The sequence below is a fragment of the Sinohyriopsis cumingii genome, chromosome 15 (assembly GCF_028554795.1).
Source record: "Sinohyriopsis cumingii isolate HCF-2022 chromosome 15, ASM2855479v2, whole genome shotgun sequence".
Lineage (NCBI taxonomy): Eukaryota > Metazoa > Mollusca > Bivalvia > Unionida > Unionidae > Sinohyriopsis > Sinohyriopsis cumingii.
The window spans coordinates 86,787,624-86,802,413 of NC_142975.1; the positions used below are offsets into that span (position 1 = coordinate 86,787,624).

General features: G+C 35.2%; 1 protein-coding gene across 1 annotated transcript in view; it reads right to left on the bottom strand.

Moving 5' to 3' along the window:
- The window catches only part of LOC149782249 (uncharacterized), a 665,894-nt gene that overhangs the window by 198,130 nt on the left and 452,974 nt on the right, over positions 1-14,790 (bottom strand). Inside the window, exons 157-162 of the mRNA XM_089935099.1 lie at positions 14,006-14,238; positions 12,960-13,143; positions 7,955-8,078; positions 5,813-5,907; positions 990-1,160; positions 263-443 (exon numbers count right to left, since the gene is read on the bottom strand). Of these exons, the coding sequence (XP_089791225.1) occupies positions 263-443; positions 990-1,160; positions 5,813-5,907; positions 7,955-8,078; positions 12,960-13,143; positions 14,006-14,238 (988 nt within the window). The remainder of the gene's footprint in view (positions 1-262; positions 444-989; positions 1,161-5,812; positions 5,908-7,954; positions 8,079-12,959; positions 13,144-14,005; positions 14,239-14,790) is intronic.

Here is a 14,790-nt window from a genome sequence, read left to right on the forward strand (position 1 = left end):
CAGAGTGAAAACAAGTAAGAAAATAGATGATGTGTGCTTTCTTGTGGTAAGAAAACCCTGAAGAATCACTGAAACTGTTTAAAAGGCAAAAAATGGAAGGTGTTTGTGAGGATCACTAAGCATGAGTGTTAAAAGTAACAGACAGTTGATGGGATATAGTGTTAATTCTCCAAAACATGGGGAGATAACTCTAACATCAATGCTGTCTGGCGAGCACACTAACATTACTTTAAGTACACAGAAAACGTTAAAAAAAACTCACCTGGCATTGTAGTTTGCCTCAATAAGGAATGTTTCCTCATCATACTTGATATTATACACCTCATACATAAATGGCGGTGACGTGTCTACGATGTATGGAGTCGAATGACAGATGGATGTACCCAATGGTCCTCCATATTCAACTCGATTAAGTGCTCGGACTGTGACATAATGCTTGCCATCTAACAAAATAAAGAAAAATACATAGAGTATATATTACACAATTTGAAGTTTTTTTAATAATATTTCAGTTTCTTTTTACTTTCAATGATTAGATAAAATGATTTTAAACTTGTGTAATTTCCAAAATAAAGCATGGGACAGATATGAAATGTTTCATGAGTAACAGAGAGATAGATAGATTGAAGAGCAGGTAGCTAGGAAAGCAAACAGGTAGATAGACTGATACTTGAGAGTTTGTGAGTGTACATCTAACACGTGTCCACTGGCTGGGGTCATGGAAGTGAATGAGTGCCATGATGGAGAGGTTACAATGAATATACAGGTTGTAAATAGATCAATCGGTATCGAGCTAGACGGACAGACCACTACTGACCAAGCAAAACCAGACAAGCAAAAGACTATATCTGCAAGTCTGATCATGGAAACATTGGTTACAAAACAAAAGATGGAGGCAGTTGGAAAATTCACAAAGGTAGTAAACAGACAGGTAGATAGACATCTAACTAACTAGAGAGATGGAAAACAAGACATGCACAAGATTGTACCTGAAAGCTTGAGAGGGTAGATCTGTCCACTATGGGTCCACTGGCTAGGATCCAGGAGGTGCTTGTGGGGGTCATGATAGGGGTGTAACAATTCTTCACATACAGCATAACCAACTGTCCAGGAATAGCCATGAATACCAGTCTCCTTGTCATGAATTCCATCCCAGTTGGCTGAAAAACCAATATTTGATGAAGTTTAAACCATTTTTAAACTGTTGCATGTCCCCACTGATATAAATTTGTATTGATACCTAAAGTCAATCCATTCACATACTTTCTTTGTACAGTTTTAAATACTGATATATGAAAACTTACAGCATATTGGGGGTGGGGAATATTTTTACAAACATGTTGAATAGTATGAACTATAATACAGTATGTATCATAACATTAATGAATTTATGGTGTGTGTGTGTGCCTGTATATATTTGGATTTTTAATGTGGCTTTAACAATTTTTCATACTGTTATGATGTAAGCAGTGTGGCAGTTTATAGTGATGTCTAGCACTGGGAACTCATGCTGCAGACATGTAGCATGATGTCCCACCCAGTCACGTTATCCTGACACCAGGCCGAACTGCCTTAAAACTAACCTCTTAAGGCTGAATGCCTGGCAAGGAAGATATTAGTACCATTTTTGTAAGTCTTTGATATGACTTGGCCAGATTTGCACCTGCAACATCCTGCATCCAAGACAGATGCTCTAACCACTAGGCCACCGAAGCAGTAATGAATTTGTGAAATTTTTATATGACCACAATGTTCAGAGTCATAACCAATCAGATTTCAATCAAGTCAGTCCTGCAAAGCTGCACCAATGGTTAATATGACACTGCTGGCTTCAGATGAAGGAAAGTGGGGGCTTTACGGTTAATTTTTTAACAGTGTTTATTATTTTGATAGAAATCATTTGCTTTAAATGACAGATTTCCAAAAGTGACTCTCAAATGGGTACATATCTGAGTAGTAAAAGAATAAAATGTGCTGTGCCACAAGGATGAATACTCTGGTCAACTCTACTTATTCTTTTATAAACAATATTCCCAATAAGACTAAAAAGACAATATCATGAACTTGTCTGTGGAGGCCTTGCTCATAATTGTACTAATCCAAGACCTTAATGATTTAAGCATCTTGATGAAGACTGATCAACACATCAACTCCATGAAAGTTTCTGTGATTTAGATTTTTAACATAGCTTTAAACAAAATTTCAGTCATATTGCTACAGTGTCTGCAGTGCGGCAGTTTATAGTGATTTCTAACACTGGGGCATCATGCCGCAGACACGTAGCATGATGTCCCACCCAGTCACATTATCCTGACACTATGCCGACCAGTCCTAATACTAACCTCTTAATGCTGAGTACCTAGCGAGGCAGATTAAGTGTCATATTTTTAATCTTTGGTATGACTTGGCAGGGGTTCAAACATATGACCTCCCACATCCGTTTTCATGAAAGATCTTCATTATACATCTATAGACAAATGTGAAAATGCGGTTACCTATCCTGTCTGCTAAAGTGTGTAGCTGCATACTTAGAACTTCAGGAAAGTACATAGAATGAGCAATGAACTAAAGCTTTTATTGCTTGTGATGGTGCACACATGTAAATGCATGTGTTCACATGCCTATGTGTTGGAATAATGTTATCAGTTAACTTAGATGCTCGTGTTTTTCGTAGATTTTGTTTTTTTCATAATTGGATTGGTGTTGGTTTGTTTAAAATGAATACAAGTGGATTGGTAGCCCTCTAGTCTATGTCAGTGAATGAATACATGATAAGGTAAACTAGCTATACATGTATAGAGAAGAACATTTTTTTATAATAAACTGTCCTGTTTTCAGCATATATATGAAACAAAATACATTATGGAAATTGTGATTCTGTAAGATATCTGTGTAAAAGGATTGTGGTGTTGACTGTTGTGTACCAGTGCCTCTGCTGTTCAAAAAGACAGCACCCATAGTAAAAGTGTAGTGTACATGCAACGTGCATTGCACAGGACAATATAACTAAAGGTTAGTACCTCTTTAGTATGTGAATGCACACTTACATTTCTATCACTGATTCATTCTGAGACAGAAAGAAAATATTAACAAAATGATCATAATCAAGACACAACTGGAATACTCTGTATAAGATTTCATTATTTTTTATGCACTAATGGTGGGTGTTACAATGTCTTGCACAAATTTTCCACACTCTTGAAGACTCATTGGCCATGGATATTGGCAACACACCATGCATCAGTCTGAAATTTTAGATCTTCTCTATGACCTTTTAAACATGTATCCACATATTAATGCAATTTTTAGTCTTTTGTACATCACGCTTGAATTTATTATAGCTTTTACATGTTACTTTTAAAGGGGTGAATGGTGAGATCTATACTTTTTGGGGTGGTTTGGTCTGATATCAATATCACTTATCTGCCATAATGGCATCCCCTTCCTCACATAGGTCCAAAATGCCACACAAGGTAGTAATTTGCTTATCTCACTAATTTGCACAAGTTTATCCAAATTTTAAGTAATTCTGGGACTGATGTGAACCTGTGCAAGGTAGCCTGTTGTACATAACTTGACTTATTACTGTGATTGGAACCAATTCAACAATGGATTTATTTTCTTGGCATTTTAATAGTCAAACAGATCAACTCCTGGGCTGTATGTCATGAAATCAATTCATGCCAGAAGTTGGTTTCACAGGCTCTTTCAATATAAATGAGTGCTGCCCTAAGGGCAGACAAATCATGTCTTCACATTCATTTATATTTTAAGTCTCCTCAAAGTAAGATCAAAATAAGACCTTTAAAAGTGGTGACATGCTCAGAAAAATCTAATTCCATGATCACCTCATTAATATTTGTGGGTCCTGCTAACTTTCCAATTGTCCAATATCTATATAAAAAAATCTGCCTTCCTGAGTGTTCACAAGTTCAACCAATCAAATAAAAGATTACCACATTAATATGAACATATCTTGCTTGTTATCAAACCCATGCATGATGTTGATAACCCATGCATGATCTTGATAACCCATACATGATCTTTATAACATATGCCAATATTTCGAGTTTGATTGTTGTGTTTGCTATGCCTCAGCTATAAAGTCATGCATAAGCTATGATATTACCACAGCCATGTGTTTGATGTCTAAAGATTGCCGCAGACTAGTGTTAATCTCTTATACAAGGTAACCAGCCAGCCAGTAATCTTGAATCGGTGAAGGCGAATGCTCACATCATTTGACAAAGGCTTGCCAATCACACCTATGTGTTACAGCTTAGTCCTGAGATCAGAGGGAAGCCTGTAGGGTGAATAATGCATGTTCTTATCTGTACCCAAGCTGACAGACAGCGTGAAGGACATTGTCCACTAAGTCTGATTGGTTCACAGCTTGAAAAATCAAGTGTGATCACAACTCCGATCCGAAGGATAACTTTCAGCACTTGTAAATGAAATGTTAGTTTTGCCTGGGAAGATTATTAAGCTATAGAGTTACTCCAAGAGAGCCACTCGTAATTTGGTGGCAAAACCTAGAGGTAGATTCTAAGGGAAGAAAAAGCTTCGAAAAGGTCAGTAAGTTGTTTGCTTGTTTTATTTCAGAATATTATGGCGTCATAATTGTAATTATTTGTAGTATGTATACTTAATTACTAGCATTGTTTAGTATGTAGAACTACCTTTGTCGTGTTTCATTTACATGCATATTTGAGAAATGGGCTTGAGTATTACATAGAGAATTATGCAGATATAGAGAATTATGCAGATTGTTAGATTGTGGTCAGAATTAATTTTGTAATTTGCTATTAGGTTACTTCATAGTAAACTAGTGCATTTATTAATCTGTTATGTTAGAATTTACACATGCTTGAATTGTGAATTTGGAATGGTTGATGTATGTAAGATTAGTTACTATGGACGTATGAACATATCAGAGCATGGATATTTGAATATTTTTGTGCTCTGTATGTGTAATGTAAAGAAATGCATCTGATTATTGTGATATTGTTTAGTATAACAGGATTAGGAATATGTATTGATGTGAAAGAATTTATTGATGTGTGTATAAGAAGTAATTGATACTGTGTTGTATTATGACATTTGTTTTACCATAGAAGAATGTATGGGTATCTTGAAGTGAATGAATGCATGACCAACGCAATTTAATAGCCGTTATCTGATGATTGTGTGTTTTGTGAGGTGAGAGGGCTAAAGGAAAAGATTGTACTGTCTTTGTGTTTTCAGTCAATGGAAGTCTAGTTGGTGGAGAGAAGGTGGATGAGGAGGAAAAGGAGTCTGGAGGAGAAAGTGGAGGAGGAGGAGGAGTATAGAGAAGTCAACAAGGAGGAGAAGGAATCTGGAGAAAGTTGGGGAGGAAAAGGAGAAGGAATTGGGGGAGATAGAAGAGAGGATAATACCACAGATGAGTAGAAATATGCACCTATACCAGATATTTCTCTTTCTGTCATGGTATTGCTTTTCGCAAGTTTAACCATCTTACTTTGCTTTGTAAGCATGCCTACAATTGTACAAAGGTAGCAATTTAGAGAGCTTCAAGGCATATTAGCTCTGTTTCATAACTAATCCAGTTGTCCTCATTAAATAAAGTCTGTATTATTATTAATATTATTATTATTATTACTGAATTGATAAAAAATTTGTACAGCAAATATAGCAATTTTACTACATTTGTTGAAATTCAATGATACTAAATTATTATTATTTGCATCTAATTATCAATAAAAGAATAATTTTCCCCATTTTGGTTGACTTGTCAGACATCCCTCAAACATAGGACTGCTGGTAATGTTACCTGAAATGTAGGTATTAATCTGAGTGTACAAGAGATCTTTCATTGGCACTCCTCCATTGAAAACAGTCTGGGAACCAGGGCCATCTACAATAACTCTGAAATAAAATGACATATATAGTAATCATGCATGTTGGGCAACAAAATGCTTCTTGACTTTGTTGTACACCATTCTCATTTCAGTTAGAGTAAAGTTAGAATTCAGTATAAAATCTAGTAAAATTCAGAACAAAATATGACAAAATTCAAATTCTGAAATTTGTCTTTCATCTATTTATGGAATTTAGATGAAGACATAATTCAGAACATGGCAATAAATGGGTATGATAAGATTCAAAAAACTATTTAAGGATATCACAACAAAATCTGAATGAATTTCAGCCATTTTCAAACAAATCTGGCAATAAGTAAGAATTTAAGGGTAATGAGGAATATATCATACAAATAATTAAGAAGATACACTCAATGGGACTGATGCTATACCATGTAAAATTAGAATACAAGATCATTTGTTTTTGTTTTTTTATACTGCTTCATGTTGAAACCATCTCTCACATTCTTGAGCATTAAGATTTTCAAATCAGTGAAAATTCCATGCCAATATAACTCTGTTCAGGAGAAGTAGTGAAATGGCTGGTGTGGTGGCCATGTTGGATGTCATATCAGAACCAGTTTCATTTAGGACAAACTAGACATCATAAAAAAGACTTTCAGTGGATCCAAAGAGGAAAAGAAATAATAACAAGATTTTCATGATGGTGACCATACTTGATGTACTGTGGTGGCCATACTGGATGTCCAAGCTGAACCTTTTCATTTAGGACCAATTAGACATCATAAGAATTCTTCTGGTGAAAACACCATGTCAACATGGCTTTCCTATCAGGAGGAATAGTGACAACAAGATCTTCAAGATGGATGACAATGTCAGTCACACTGGACATCAGATCATCCCAATTTTCATTTATACCCAACTAGCCTTCATGAGAAGTCTTTAAGCGAAAACTCTATCCTGATATGACCATCTGTTCAGGAATAGCAATAACAAGGTTTTAAAGATGGCTGCTGTGGCAGCCACATTGGATATCTGTGTATCACCACTTTCATTTAGGAACATTTAGACTTTTGGATAAAATTCAATGTGTGTGTACATTTTCACATTAATCCTAGAACTAGTTTAGGAGGAGAAGCAATAACAAACTTGTGCTAATAGCTGGATGGATGTCAGATGACAGTAGTCTGACGAGAACAATGGATGACAGACAACAGGCCATCCCACAAGTTCTTCTAATTTATTTATAACCCACTTAGCTAAAAATGAATTGTACCAAAATATCTACAATAAAGCATAATAATATGACCCTAGGATGTTTTTTATTGGCATATGCACATGCAAGTATATGATTAGGTTTGGTATTTTATGGTATGGAATACCATTAGTTACTTAGTGCCTAGATAATTCTAAACAAATAGTTAGGTTTGGTATTTTATGGCATGGAATACCATTAGTTACACAGTGCCTTGGTAATTCTAATAAAAACTTTGGTAGCCAATCCCAGCTGATCCGGTGGTAGGATTCAAGCCTGAACCCTTAGCTTGCTAGTCTGGCATGCTAACCACTAAGCCACCACTGCCTCTATTTGTTGGTTCTTATACAAGGATAGAGCAACTTATCTTCTATCATTATTTATGGATTTGATCTCTAATGCCATCATGTACACAATGTTAGAAATGGCCAATCCAGGATACTGCAGCATCCTCCATCTGAAGCACAGACCGATACATAGACACTGTGATTGCTACTTCCTTTTTTTTTCTTACTGGAGGAATACGAAAAGAAAAAGAACCAAAATGAAAAAAAGCAACGACCAATTACCTTTTGCTCTGCACCCACATAATAAGATTCTTTTTATAAGCTAACAGTGAAATATAATGAGTCCTAATGTAGTTAAGGAGGGCAGCTACCCGTAAGTTTAATTTAGTCTAACGTAAAATAGTTGCATCAAAATTTCTTTACAGAAGCAGAAAATGTTTAGAATGTAAAACTCCAATGTGAAAATATGATTAATAGAGGTCACTGAGAGAAGACAGAACTCATGGGGGTGGAAATATAAAATAAAGAATAAATTTAAAGACTAAAAATACCTGTGGTTTTTTACTGTGCCTGACACCCCAACACAAAGAGGTTCCCAGTCTCGTCGGTCATTTGGAATGACGTCTATACAAGGCATGGTCTCCAAATAGTCAGCTTTAGCATTCATGATGGGGCCTATGATTTCAAATATTAATATGTATTAAACATACACAACAAACATGCTAGGTACAATTACATATCTGATATAACTGCATAATGATTATTTTACTAAACTAGATGTATTTACACTGAAAAAACTCAATGTGTATGCAGAAAACCAATACACAGCAGCATTAGTTCCTTTACCTTGAAAACCTATATATAGTAGCATGTAGTTCCATTGACTTGAGTCCTACATTAAGAATCCAGATTAGAATTAAAAATATCAGCATTTTGCAGCTAAACTGACACCAGCAATTATTGCAGAAGTACTGAAAATTAAGCATTTAAATTGAAAAATATGTGTCAGAAAGTAGACTGAATATTCAGGCATATTAACTTACAAGTCAAAACTAGAATCAAAACAAAAGGAACTTATTTCTTGAAGATTTGTACATGAAACAACCAGTAAATAGATTTGTAAAAATTATTCAGTCCAGTTTGTTATCTAGGGTGAAATTCAGCCAATACATTCTCCAACATGCATGCTCCTTTAATATCACCTGAATCTCTCTGACAGAATGAGAATTGAAACAGTATTTCAATACATAAATGTCTCAACTTTCCCAGTAGGAATGGAACAAAGCAGGTTTGTGAATCATACAACTGAATGTCAACCAGATGGCAAATTATGGCATAGATGAACTGGGTCTATGGGGCCCCGAGTGGCCGAGTGGTCTAAAGCGCTCTCCGTTCCAGATCACTGCCATCTCACCTCTGTCTGTGTGGGTTCGAGTCCAAGGCTCAGCTAACGTTGGTACGTGGGAAAGCCTGCCGGTAGCTTCTCGTGGGTCGGTGGTTCTTCCCTGGGTTTTCCAGGGTTCTTCCTCCACCAGTTATACTGGCCGCCATGTATAGCCTATCTTGTGCTGAAAAATGGCATTAAATCCTACAACAACAACAACAACAACAACTGGGTCTATAATGTGCATGAAATGTATGACTACATTTACCAGTGTAAATGCCAAATTATGGAAGAGCAGATCAGGGTCTACACTGTTCAATGAGCTTACATTTTTTAATCATTATAAATGCCAAATTATTGGACAGCAGATCAGGGTCTACACTGTTCAATGAGCTTACATATTTTAATCAGTGCAAATGCCAAATTATTGGACAGCAGTTCAGGGTCTACACTATTCAATGAACTTACAGATTTTAATCAGTGTAAATGCCAATTTAATGCCAAATTACTGGACAGCAGATCAGGGTCTACAATGTTCAATGAGCTTACATATTTTAATCAGTGTAAATGCCAATCTAATGCCAAATTAATGGACAGCAGATCAGGGTCTACACTGTTCAATGAGCTGAAATATTTTAATCAGTGCAAATGCCAATCTAATGCCAAATTATTGGACAGCAGATCAGGGTCTACACTGTTCAATGAGCTTACATATTTTAATCAGTGTAAATGCCATTCTAAAGCCAAATTATTGGACATGGATCTATGTCTACACTGTTAACCCTTTACCTCATACAGCATAGTTACAAAGTGCAGCGCGCTATAAATAGAACACCTGTTACCTATTTGACTCCATACAAATAGGCCTGCCTGTGAACTGTTAAGCAATGTAGTGTATGTTAAGTTTAACAGCAATTTTAACCATTTTACATTTTTGGTACACATCTATTATATGTGGAAAAATTTAAGAGTTAAGTTCGATTGTTATAGCTGTGTAATTATTTTTCACGGAAGAATTTTGTATGTGCTTTAAAATCTTGAGAGAACTCGTTCACCGTCATGTCAGTGAGGCCACGTGACCAACCATAGCTGCCATTTCTCATACTTGAAATTTACAAGTTTTTCGTCTGTGTCTACATCACTAAGCCATCTGAATTTGATAATTTATAAAAACTAATTGCGCCTACATCAATATCAGAGCCTTTACCTAAGTTATTGAATCTTTCATAGTTGTGATTCTAATCGTGAAAACTTCATAAGTACTGAATAAAATCCGCAACCGCCATTTTGGAGAGTGGAGATTACGACCCAGTTACTTTAAATAGCAGATATCGACCAGTGCATAAACAGTGAGCACGTGATCTGACATAATTGTCATTCGCAGAAATGAATACAGTATCTAATATGGGGGGTTTTCCCCAAAGGTGGCGCTACAAAAACCAGCTCAAAATGGCTGATGTTTACAGCAGGCGTCAAAAGGCGCTTTCATGCGAATGAAGTAGAGGCGTCAAAAGGCGCTTCCACATGAATGGAGTAGAGGCATCCAAAGACGCTTGCATGAGATAAAGGGTTAACTGAACCAAACTATTTTAACATGCGATATGCACATTTCAGAGTTTAAGTTTAAAGACATGTCATCCTGGCTATATGGTGGCAATAAAATGTTAAGATCCAACACTCTAAAAATAAAGAATAGCAAAAGATAAATAATTTTTTTTTTTAAATTATGAAGAAAAAACCCAAAACCCATCCATTAATGTAAATATGAAGTACTAAAAGTACAGATGTTTAAATTCTGTAAAAGGTACCCCTAAAAAATTAAAGATAAAGATAAATAAATATACAATCCATAAAATATGGCTGATGGGGATCTGGGTCTACACTCTTTACAAAACTTGTTATTTTAACCAACCAGTGTAAATCATGATCTGATGAAACATTATGGGATGGCAGATCTGGATCTTCACTGTAAACTAAACTGATTATTTTAACATACAAGCATAGATCATGATGTGGTGATGTATTATGGGATGGCACATCTGGATCTTCAATATACACTAAACTGATTATTTTAACATACAAGCATAGATCATGATGTGGTGATGTATTGTGGGACAGCAGATCTGGATCTTCAATGTACACTAAACTGATTATTTTAACATACAACCATAGATCATTATGTGGTGACATATTGTGGGATGGCAGATCTGGATCTTCAATGTACACTGAACTGATTATTTTAACATACAAGCATAGATCATGATGTGGTGACGTATTGTGGGATGACAGATCTGGATCTTCAATGTACACTAAACTGATTATTTTAACATACAAGCATAGATCATGATGTGGTGATGTATTATGGGATGGCACATCTGGATCTTCAATGTACACTAAACTGATTATTTTAACATACAAGCATAGATCATGATGTGGTGACATATTGTGGGATGGCAGATCTGGATCTTCAATGCACACTGAAATGATTATTTTAACATACAAGCATAGATCATTATGTGGTGATGTATTGTGGGACAGCAGATCTGGATCTTCAATGTACACTAAACTGATTATTTTAACATACAAGCATAGATCATGATGTGGTGATGTATTGTGGGACAGCAGATCTGGATCTTCGATGTACACTGAACTGATTATTTTAACATACAAGCATAGATCATGATGTGGTGACATTGTGGGATGGCAGATCTGGATCTTCAATGTACACTGAACTATTTTAACATACAAGCATAGATCATGATCTGTGGACATATTATTGGATGGCATATCTGGGTGAATATGCTGATCTGATCACATAGTATGGGACTGCAAATCTTTTTAACCTCCATTGTAGATCAAGTGTTATGTATATTTAATTTGTTTGTTTGTTAGTTTTAAACATTTTTATTTCATTCATGCTATTGTAATGTAACACTGTATGCTGGACTTGACCTTTTCAAAAAACGAGTTCATTTCTGCTTGATCTGATTGACTTTTTTAAAATTTTATTCATTGTAAACAACTAATACATAGCTAAATATTTCTCTTTGAATTTGGGCTTATTAAGAGGATCATTATTAATAGAAGATGTAAATATGTTGATTTGGGTCAAAGTTTTGGAGTTTCCTAGGTGAATTATACATAATCAGGTTATTGTTTTGTAGACATCAGGATCATTCTAGAAGGTTGTTTTCCATTAGGTAATGTTTTTTTTTCAGAAAATGCTAATTGTGACCTGAGGTCAAGTAGAGAACTATATAATCTTGTAATTCTGGGGACTTGGTCATTTGTGCTTTAACATCTAGCACTTTCAAGTTGTATATTATATGTTTTGACCAGCAGTTTTGGCTTGAATCGTTTTGTTCAAATTACTGAATTCAAGTGATTATCTTCTCTGAAAATACAAAAGTGCTCTGATAAAATTCTTGGAAAGAGACATTCACTGGAACTTAAAGTATATTCAAACCTGGAATTATATTTCTGTGATTCAACAAAAGACTGTTGACACATCAACACTTTAATAGCTACCACAAACATGTCATCGACTTCAGTTTTAGGATTTTTTCAGAACTTCTAATGAATCTTATTCAGGACTTGAAATTGCTATGACTTGTGTCTGATCTAATTCTTGGATTATTTTGGAATTTAATTCACAATACTATAAGTTCTTTTTTCTCAATTTTGCTTGTTATTTAAGGGAAATAAATTTATTTCTTAAATTTTACAGAGTTTGTTGTCTTTCACTGTTTTCTGTTACTTATTTTAAGAGCATAGATGCATACCACAAGATACTGTGACACATTATGGATGGAAGAATGGGTCTAAACTGTTCACTGAAATTATATCAGAATCTGATGATACATTATGGAAAGGGAGGTGTGGGTCTACACTGCTCAATGAACTGACTATTTTGGGATAGCAGATCTGGGTCTGCACTCAAAAGTGAACCTAAATATTTTAACCAAACAGTGAATATGGTGTTCTGATAGCACATTATGGGACTGCAGATATGGGTCTACACTGTCCACTAAACTTATTACTTTAACCTACTAATGTACATCAAGCTTGTTTGACACATCATTGGATGGCAGACTGGGATCTTTATTGTTAACATTGGCAGTTATATGGGGAAACAATAAAAATGAATTTGTTGATAAAATCATGCAATTTACCTGGTTCAGGAGGAGTAAAATCAACCATGACTCCAGCGGTGCTGATAATGTTTCTATAGCCAAGAACATTAACCATGTCAAGGTTGAAGAAATACAAGTTGCTATGTAGAAGGTAGAGGTCTTTGTAGGCAAACTGGAATAATAAGCCTACGCCCAATCTCTCATAGTAGGCAAAGGAACCAGACTGAAATAATAACAGAAATATTACTTGTCTTGTGTGTGCGAATAAAACACAAAAAAATATATATACATAAACAATTATAACTAGGGGCTTTTCTTTACAATCAGATTAGCAAAATTCAAGATGGACTCTGATGAGTTAACTTTCTAATATTCAGGACTAAATGTACTTCGCTTTACTTTTTTTTGAGGTTCATATATAAATATATGTTTATGCTTTACCGATAAAATGCAAAATATTTGACAGTGAAATGATCAATTTCCCAAACTAGAAAACATAACAATGCTATCCCTATGTTAACATTCTGCAAACAGAACAAATGGATAAAGATATATTTGTCTTTGATACCATAACACATCAAGTCTTGACATTATGAAAGCATCAAAAGTTTCTGACTGAATAGTGTGTACGATATTGTCAAAGAAATTTGACATTCAACCAATCAGGACACATGTTACATACATTCAACCAATCAGAAGGCATGTTAGGTATATTCAACCAATCGGGAGGCATACTGCAAACATTCAACCAAGCAGTAAGCATGTGACATTCACATATTTGATAGAATCATTTTTAGTGTAGTTTGGTTTCAAATTATCAAGGACATGGATGTCAGGGTGGGACAGGACTGATTATCTTGTGAAATGTAACACATCAGAGAAAATTTAAAGTAAACCACTGCTGAAACTAATATTTTATCTGGCTTTAGTTGCTGGAAGTTCTGACATCAATGTTTTTGAGAATCTTTTGTGATTTCACTGCTGCAATTTAACAGTTATGAATTAGATAATGGACATTAAATTCACTGATGAGTTAATATGTTATTTCATCACAATTTTTTTATTATTTGTGAGCCATCATGTACCTGAGCCAGTTTGAAGTCATGTCCTTGTATGGCTTCCATCAATTCACAAGTCATGGCTGTGCCAAAGTCATAGTTAAAACTAAGACACTTGGATGGTGGAGAATCAAGGCATTTTCTTGCACAGTCTCCTGCTGTTGCTACAGCAGAAATGGACTTGTATATGGGTCCAATAAGACGACCTTTGGTCAACTCTGTAAAATACTCCAGGGTTCGCAAGTTGCTTGGGTCATCCCCTGCAGACATAGTAGAAAGCAAATACAAATGATGATTGTGAAATTATCATGTGATACCTAAACATAAGTGCTAAAACTCTTCAATAATCTTTAGACTGGTTAGTAGGACAGTAGGACATCATTACAGAAAGATAAGCAAGCAAATTGAAATGCAAAAAGGAGTTTATCTCATCAATTATTATTTTGGTAGTGGTGTAGAAAGGTACAAAGGTGCCAAAAACTTGAAACAATTGTCAGTTTTTATTTAATTTACTTATCCCTATTTTCTAAGACAGATCAATCCAAAAGCCAAACATACAAAGAGACTACAATTTTTGGAGAGCCATAACTGTAGAAAATTGTTGGCTGATAAATTTAGCTCTTTTACTCTAAAGGCTTGTTATATATGAAGTGCACTAAAAACTGCTAAGAGCTATCTCTGCTACAAACGACCACCTGTCATTTCTGACCACAATCATAATGCATGGATCGATTTTGTTATATAAATGCTCCGTCATGAGTGAACACCTGCCGAACGTGACCAGTGACCACAATGTCCTGGCAAAATAAGCA